Consider the following 9361-nt stretch of genomic DNA (forward strand, 5'->3'; position numbering starts at 1 on the left):
TGCTTATGAAGTAAAAATACTACTGATAAGATAAAATTTTTCTTATAAAATATAAACAATTTATAAGTAAAAATAGTTATGTGTGAAAAATTATTTAAGTACAGAAATTGTAAATTTACTTGTAAGTACAAAAAAAATTAATTATAAAAAAATTCTATATATAAAAAGTTATTTATGAGTAAAAATAATTTCATACATGAAATTATAAATTATAAATTTCATTAGATGACTATACATTTACTCTATATTTTTTACACTTGCAAATCTTTTTATTCTTTTAAAGTATATTTAGAACCGTTGAATAATAAATTTCTAAACATAAATTTGACTGTTTGAAAAATCGCTACTAAAATCCATCGAAAATGAAACCTCTCTTAAACTTCCAAAATCGATAGTTGAAGAAACCACGTATACGGTGCCCAATAATCCCAAGCAATACGTAGAGATTGGGGACTTTCATAGATTGATGTGTGTTACTGCCTTCATTTGTTCTTTTATACATGTGTAGGCCAATCTGGCATTTATAGATGACATTGATTTTCCTGCAGCGCGATGATAATTACTAGAAAAAAACCCATCCCGTCTAGTTCAGAATGGGGCCAAAAAAATCCACCCTCGATGGGTTGAATCATGCGAAAGTGTTGAATTATATTCTAAGTGTCACCGTTATTGGACTATTCAAATGTTTCCTTGTTCAGTTAGAACTCGTTTTAACTCATATTTGACAATCATTATTTCACATTTTTTATTTTACGTACTCATTTTTAATCACACATTCACACGATAAAATATTTTATACGTAAATTTAAAAATATTCTCTATTTGGGGAATTCAATATTCCAAATAAAATTTTCGTCGATCAATGATCATCAAACAGAGACTATAGTGTTTTATTCGATTTGGACTTGGTTCATTATGGTATGAGTTTAAAGGACCAAGTACACAATTTTTGGTTTTCCTCCAATTCTTCAATTTAAAATTGATATCCTACCTCCCTATCCCGGCGTTTGACCCATTCTCTTTCCCATTCTTTTTTTCTCTCTTATTTTTAACAATATATTTTGAAAAAAAAATTATTTCAATCATTAAAATTTGAAAAGAATGATGGCCAATCAGGAGCGAGTTCTCGGCAACGTCAATTTCATCCCCACTTGTTTAAACAAAAATTTAAAAGCTTGTCTAGAAATAGTAATAGTTAAAGTATCATCAACAACTCATACTTCACCTTCCTTCCTTTTTAAATCAAAACTCATCTCTTATAATTTCTATAACACAAAATAATGGCCTATAGAATCCCAGTTTTGGTAATATTACCAGTCATCGTGGCCGTGCTTCTCTACCAACTCGATACCTTCGATCCGGCTCCATATCCCGACCACGAGTTGACTCCAAAGCAGCCCCTGTTTGTGCCCAAGAGAAACAGTCACATGCTTCATGGCTCAGAAAAAATCGGGGTTGGTCAGCTGCTGGGCCCTGAAGATATAGCTTATGATCCTATCGCCGGAGTTATATACACCGGTTGTGCCGATGGGTGGATCAGCCGTGTTACGGTTAACGAGTCAGCAGCTGAGTCGAAGGTGGAGAGATGGGTCAACACCGGTGGCAGACCACTTGGACTTGTTCGTGGACATCATGGTGAAGTCATCGTAGCAGATGCTGTAAAGGTTAGTGACAAACAATACAATTTTATAATAAAAATTATTTGATCGCTCAATTCATTAAAAAATATGGGTAATGTTATTTATAGTGGTTCACTGTAATAGTTGTCCTACATGATATTTTACATAGCGACTTATGATTTGATATATTAATATGATAGTTTTTTCTTACATCATATATCAAATTACTAACCGCCACATGTATGTCATATAGGGCGACTCCAAGTTACTGCAAATAGCATTATTCAAAAAATATTTGGGATAATAGCCCGATTAGGGCGGTCCTTGTCGTTACAATTTGCTCTTTTAAGCCATTTCCAATATCAAATTTTATACCAAATCTTACATCAAATTAAAAATTATCCTTAACCATTGCACCAAAACTTATACCAAATAAACATTATTTTATCATTTTTTTTCTCTTTTTTTTTCTAAATAATTTATTTGTTTTACAAATACATAAATTACGTTAAATTAATGAAAAAACTAAATTCATAATAAGTATAAAAAATATAGTACAATTAGCAAAAACACTACAAAAATGAAAATATTAAATCATGCCATTAAGAAATAATGCAATGTATTTTGAATTTGGATATTATGATATTATGAAACCGAAATATTATTGCAATTTAATTCTTGAAATTCATATATTCTTTCCAAAGATAGTTATTATATATATATATATATATATATTAAAATAAAACTAGATTAATGTATGTATGTGATTGTTGTAATATATTTCGTGTCAACTTTAATAATCGTGTTTGCTATATTTTAATTTTTTCTTGTATTCTTATTTTAATTAATTCATTAATTATTATTTTTACATTTAAAAGTTTTGAAATTTATTTAAACAACAACAATAATAATGAAAATTATTGTATTAAAAAATATATAACACAAATGATACAAACAAATTTCATCAATTACTTTGACAAATGGGAAAAAAGGGCAAATATGACTTCTGTATCAAAATGGTGCAAACTTTGGTGCCACGTTGGAAAGCTTTTGTTATAAATTTTGGTGAATTTTGGTGTTTTGGTGCATCCGTTGGAGATGCCTTTATTATGATTTCTTTGGTGTTCACATGATGAGCATTTTTCTTTTTTTATGTACATGAAAAGAAATAATGAGAAAAATAATTATGTTTTGAGGAATGAGATATGCAAAAAATCTGATTATATAAATTGTAGGGGTTAATAAATGTGAGTCGAGATGGTACGGTGAAGTTGCTGACCGATGAGGCTGAAGGTCTAAAATTTAAGCTAACCGATGGTGTTGATATTAATCTCGACGGCATTCTCTACTTTACTGATGCTTCTTATAAATACTCTCTCAACGAGTTTTTTTCGGATCTTTTCGAGGGCAGACCCTATGGCAGATTCATGAGTTATGATCCTTCCACCAAACAAACAAAAGTGCTGTTGCGGGACTTGTACTTTCCAAATGGAGTTACAGTTTCACCTGATCGGAATTCTGTTATATTCTGCGAGACTATCATGTAAGTTTTTCTTTACGCTGGATTGGACAACGTTATGGAAGGAAAAATGTATTCAAATGGGAAATTTTTATTTTGTCCACTGGGGAAAGGAGATTAGGCTTGTACCTTGTAGTCTTATCTATTATTATCGAACGTGCATTACTAAATACTAATCTTTACACCATAATGAGAAAGAAGTATCGAGTCTTATTGTGTTGTAAATGATTAAATTGCAGGAGAAGATGTAAAAAGTACTACATAGAAGGTGAGAAAAAAGGACATGTGGATACATTTATCGAAAATTTGCCAGGAGTGCCGGACAATATTCGATATGATGGAGAGGGGAAATACTGGATTGCTTTTCCCATGGTATAACTCACATTTTTCCTTGATGAAAATTCTGATATGGTTTCATTAAGTTTACAAGTACCACTTGTTCATGCAATTTTCTGAACAAATTATGTACCAGGAAGTCACATACTTTTGGACTTTGTCACAAAGGTATGCTTTCACCCGTAAGGTGATGGCGATAACGCAGAAATACATAGGCCGATCACCACTTCTCGAGAAGAATGGAGGGATTTTTGGTGTTGATTTGGATGGAAAGCCAATTGCACACTATTACGACTATGATCTATCTCGAATCACATCCGGCATCAAAATTGGGGAGCATTTGTATTGTGGTGCCTTAGAATTACCATACATCATGCGCCTTAATATAAGTCAGTATCCAGCAACATGATATGGAGCATGGTGGTTGGGTTATTTGATCGATAGCAAGTTTCACCTTAATAATGCTATGTAAATATTCTTTTCAATGCTAAATATTACTGAATCTTTGCTTCAACCTGTAAACTAATTACTTTTGATTGTACAAAAAGTGGAGGAGGAGGAGGAGACGACGATGACGAAGAAGAAGATGAAGAACAACAACGTGAGAATATTGATTTGATTATCAAATAGGGGCTCAATATGGTACAATCGGATAACTTCACTATAATTTTATTCTCGATCAGGTAACTATACTTTGATTTAATTTGAATTAAAGTAACACTGTCCAATTCTATTGATAGAAATACAATGTGACAGTAAATAAATAATGACCATTATCCGTTTTCCGTAATTGTTAATATACGAGGAATTGTCAAATCGTAGGTCGTTAAACTTTGGTGTACAAATTTCAAAACCTAATAATAAATAATATTGATCATGTTTTGACTAAATTACTGACTCCGTCCACGTGGAAATCAGTGATGACAATATTACAAGTTAACGAGTCAGCAGCCGAGTCGAAGGTGGAGAGATTGGTCAACAACGGCGGCAGACCATTTGGACTTGTTCATGGATTCGTTGGACATCATATAAAATTTTAATTTTCTTTTATGTAAATTGAAAAAAAATAAAATAAAAAAAAAAATGGTCCTTGCTTTAGGTAGTTACGGTGGTCCTTCAGTTGTTGACTTCGAAAGTGATAAGAGCACGTAATTTTCTACACCAAACGTCGGATAAACTTGACGGTCCTTTTCGAAATTGGGTTAATTATTCAATTGGTCATTGAACTTTCCAATAATTAGAATCTCACTGAATTTCATTTTTTTTTTTCAATTTTGAAAAAGATAATTTAGATGCAGAAGATCTATTTTTATTGCAAGGCTCAGTAAATTTTAGTAGAGATGGTACAATGGAGGTATCGACAGACTAAAATTCAAGTTAGCAGATGCTGTTGATATCAATTTTATCGGCACTCCATACTTTATTGACGCCTCTTATAAATATGGTCTCCGAGCTTTTGAGGGATTGTCATGTAATTTTTTCTTTATCACTAAATAATAATATGTTTGGTATGCACTGTAATATCCTTAACAGGATTGTGAAAATAAAATTTGATCTATATAGTGTTGTAATTGGTTGATTTGTATAGCATTGCAATTTATTGAATTGCACAAAAAGATGTAAAAAATATTACATAGACGGAGAAAGAAAATGATTTTATAGTACATTTATCAAAAGTTTGCTTGGATTGCTTGACTACATTCGATACGATAGAGAAGGCCAATACTTGATCATATAACTGATCATATTCTTCTTTCAAGAAATTCTTATATGGTTTAGAATTACATTCAATTTTCATTTAACTATAATAGGGAAACAAATATTTTCCGTTTAATGACGATCATGGAAAAGTATTTTTGGCGTTGACCGGATGGAAAGCCAATTGCACTGATAATTTTATAAGATTGACCGAGTCTTGCTCATGCACACTACTACTCAAATCGGAATGCACGAGAAAGTAATTAGAAATTTAGCATGCACCGTGAAGGTGAATAGGCTAATTATTCCATCATTGTGACTACACTTAAATTTTCATGACATTTTTTTTAACGTGGGAACCCGCAGTCGCTACCTTTCGAGTGCGCACTGGATAAACCCTCAGGCTGGCGCAATAGCCTGCAAACTACGTCAGCCAAGTAAACCGCACTAGGCAAGCCCTGTGCGATAGTCTCGACCGAGAAAGTGTTGGTAGGGGGAATCGAACTTGTAATTAAAAGTATCCGCGCTCATCTATTCCACCAACTCGACCACCCCATGTGAGACATTCTTTTTATAGTACTATTAGTTGTATAAGACAATGTAATATGTACCAAAACACACATGGTAGACAAATGTGTTTTTAGTGTATAAACAAGAGATGTATCATGTACTAAAAAAATGAGTATCCGGAGTTGGCTGACAAAAGGCTTAGAATTGTTTGACAATTGCTTATAGTATTTTCAGTGCGTTCCATGAATTGCAATCTATATGACATTAACATCTAACGAATACACGATCAAATTTAAAATTGGTCTCCAATGAATTTCATTTTATTGCCATACTTTTTTCGCCTACATGTCTTTTATTGATATTGAAATAAAGATGGATGAAATTACAAAAATCCCTAGAGTTAAAATCTAGGGTTCAAAAATCAGATGAGTAATTTAACATTTCAAAATTCAGATTTTACATGTTTAAATATTAAATATTATTTATTCTCTCTCCAATCTCCTTCTCTCTCCTCCCACACGTATTTATTCTATATCCAATCTCCTTCTCTCTCCAATATTTCTTCTCTCTTCCCACCCGTATTATCTCTCTCCACCCGTCTTCTCTCTCTTTGGCAGCTTAAGAAAACACTTTTCAGTTTCGATGATATCTGCTAGTTTGAGCGGTGAGCCTTATATTTTCATTTATTTTCATCATGGTGGCGGCGGTGATGTCGAGTTTGGGGTTTATTGGTGGTGGTGTGCTGTGGTGGTGGTCAGGGCGGTGGTAGTTGTCACGAGTGTTGATGGCGGTCTGCAGTGGTCAATGGTGACAATGGTGGTTGTGTGTGGGATGACATCGGTCGGGTGACAAGATCTTGTGATTTATTTTTCATTGTTTTGGTGATTGGTCTCTATTAATGTGGTGGTGGTTTGTGTTGCAATGGTGAGGGGTGGCTGGTGGAGTTGTGCTTGCTATGGTGGTGATCAAAGATTATTTGATTGATTATGACCATTAAATTGGTCAATCTGTGATCAATAAACAATATGTGATCGATGAAAAAGATAAATCGTGACTAATGTGAACTAAAAATATATTAATTTGTGATCGTCTAATAAACTATTACATATAATATTTGTTTGTGACCAATACATCAAATTTTGACGGATTACTTTTTGATCTGTGACCATTGAATAAATTGCTAACTATAAATTTTTGAATTGTGATCCTAAAATAATTTGTGGCATTTAAAAATTATGATTTGTGACTGAAAAATAATATGTGATTAATTAAATTGTGAATCTGTGATCAAATTGTATAGATATGTTACCATAATATATTTAATAAATAAATAAATTAATTAAATCATACATAAATTTTATTAAATAAATTAAGTCATAAATTTTAGGGAGTTTGTTCACAGATGGAAACTAGTCGCTTGATTTTAGGGATTAATTGCAGCTAAATTATCCCTATGTAGGATTCTCTGAGTTTTGAAATTACAAACTTATCATTTTAAAATTGAAATATAGCATAGTTAATGTCTGGATTTTGAAAATTTCCCATAAAGATGAGATAAGTAAAGTGAAAAAGAAAGAAATCTAGTATCCTAAAAAATAGAAATAAAATCAATTAAATTGCTGAGCCATCACATTTCTAACAAATCCTCTAAATCTAGACCTTCGTCTAGACATTATTATTTATTTATTTATTTATTTTTGTATATCACTAGATGGTCCATCGACAAGGTACCTGGAGGGGGACCACCTTTTGGTTTACTTTCGTCTTTATTGAGTTGGGCTAGAGGTTGGTGTACCGGTGGGATATTCAATTACAAGAAGAAGACAATTCCAAAGAAGGAATAGGTAAATTGAAGAAATAATATCCAGTATTACTTGTGTCAAGCTGTAATTTAGGTGAGATAAGTTCATTTAAATACAATGTCATATGATTCATTTAATTAAATATATAATGTGTAACTATTTAAACAATTGTTCTAGCAGCACTAATACTAGATAGTATTATTCATACAAATATGGTGGTAGGATTGTAATCCTGAAAAATTCTACGAGCTACTACTAAACGCTACAACAAGATTGTTTCCTACATGCGGGCAACAGCCATTTGGTCATTGGTAAGTTGAAATATATCAATTATGTACTAATGAAGGTATCAATTCCTTGATCCTTCACTTCATTTGGCCAAAAATTTAAAAGAAAAAAAAAATAATAAAAATTCTTTAGCTTCGGTTTGACAACTCTATATTTTACATACTCATTTTCAATTACGTATTCACACAATAAAATAATTTCCACGTAAACCCAAAATCTTACACACATATAATCTAAAAATTCACTATTCAAAATTTTTTTTTTACCAAATAATAACCGTCAAACATAATCGAGACAAGTTGATGTTGTCATAGTTAGTAATTTGTAATCATTAGCAAACTCAACTCATGATAATATGAATAATATGGGGCTAGATAATTCGATAACTAATTTTATTGGATTCGATTGAACTATTCTTACTGCGGAGGCTTTTAATTTTGTTCTTCAACGATACAAAACTCGAATAATTTTATTTGACAAAAAAAAAAAAATTTGAAAATCCATTAAAACAACCTAGTATACCTACGTAAACTAATTAGCTCAATAAATGTTTGTGTCATTTATTAGTGGTTTAATAGATGAAATAAATGAGGCGTAATTCATTAATTCCTTCCCGCACGGAACGACGTCGTTGATCAAGTCTTCCACCAAGTAGCCCTTGACTCAAGAGTTGATCAAGTCCTAACCGGTTCTTCTACGTGTTCCAGTCAACATTGTGCTTTGACAACCCTTTTTTTTTTTTTTAATTAAGCCCAAAGATTTCTTTTTAGATTTTAATTTCCATTTCTTTATAGTTTGACTCATTTTTAACCTTAAGAACTTTTATTTTTTGGGTTTGAAAGCCGAGAGACGTAGAAAATAATAACATGAAATTTTGTATCGAATCGAACATATTCTTATGTTAGTTAGCTGTTACGATATCACTGGGAGTCCATTTTATATTAATTTACAATAAAAAGAGATAAGACAGAAGTCACATTCATATTGTCGAAATCTCGGACTTCTTGCTGTCAATTCAAAAAACCGGAGTTTTTGTCCAAAAATGGGAGGAAAAAAACGATAAATAATGCTAAATAAATATCTTTCTTAATTCCGTGTGAGAGTTTGCGCTATTTATTGGCCTGTCACTAACAACGACTGGGTTATTCTATATACTCTCTCTGTCCCGATTATACATGTTTATTTCATTTTTTACACGGATTAAGAATTCTTTTTTAATGTCATTGAGAAATTAATTTTTTGTCAAGGTATTTCTTAGTTTACACTTATTTAATTTTTAATATGTAGTAGTAAATTATTGTTGAAATTAGTAAAGAATTTGAATAATTTAATTTTAAAAAAAAGAAATGAGAGTTGTTTCATATTTTCAAGAAGTGGAAATATGTGTATTTGGATTATTTCAACAAATTGGCATATTAAGTGGAGAAAATTAAATAAGGGTATATTGATAAAGAAACAAAACAACATATTTTAAATTAGGAAACTTGTCTATATATTTGGGACAAGAAAAAAAAAAATTCAGCCTATATAATTGGGACTGTGTGAGTTTAGTTTTCGGACAGCATTGACACGTATTTCTAACGTCTAAT

General features: G+C 31.6%; 1 protein-coding gene across 1 annotated transcript; it reads left to right on the plus strand.

Annotated features, from left to right (window-relative positions):
• Positions 1-1191: 1191 nt before the first annotated feature.
• Positions 1192-4065, plus strand: LOC111401242 (protein STRICTOSIDINE SYNTHASE-LIKE 6-like). Its single transcript, XM_023028889.1, has 4 exons — positions 1192-1664; positions 2855-3162; positions 3378-3510; positions 3611-4065. Exons 1-4 carry the CDS (start codon positions 1281-1283, stop codon positions 3881-3883), a joined length of 1098 nt encoding a protein of 365 aa, XP_022884657.1. The 5' UTR covers positions 1192-1280; the 3' UTR covers positions 3884-4065.
• The last annotated feature ends 5296 nt before the right edge of the window (positions 4066-9361 follow it).

The sequence above is a fragment of the Olea europaea genome, chromosome 10, assembly GCF_002742605.1.
Source record: "Olea europaea var. sylvestris chromosome 10, O_europaea_v1, whole genome shotgun sequence".
In the NCBI taxonomy this organism is placed as follows: Eukaryota; Viridiplantae; Streptophyta; class Magnoliopsida; order Lamiales; family Oleaceae; genus Olea; species Olea europaea.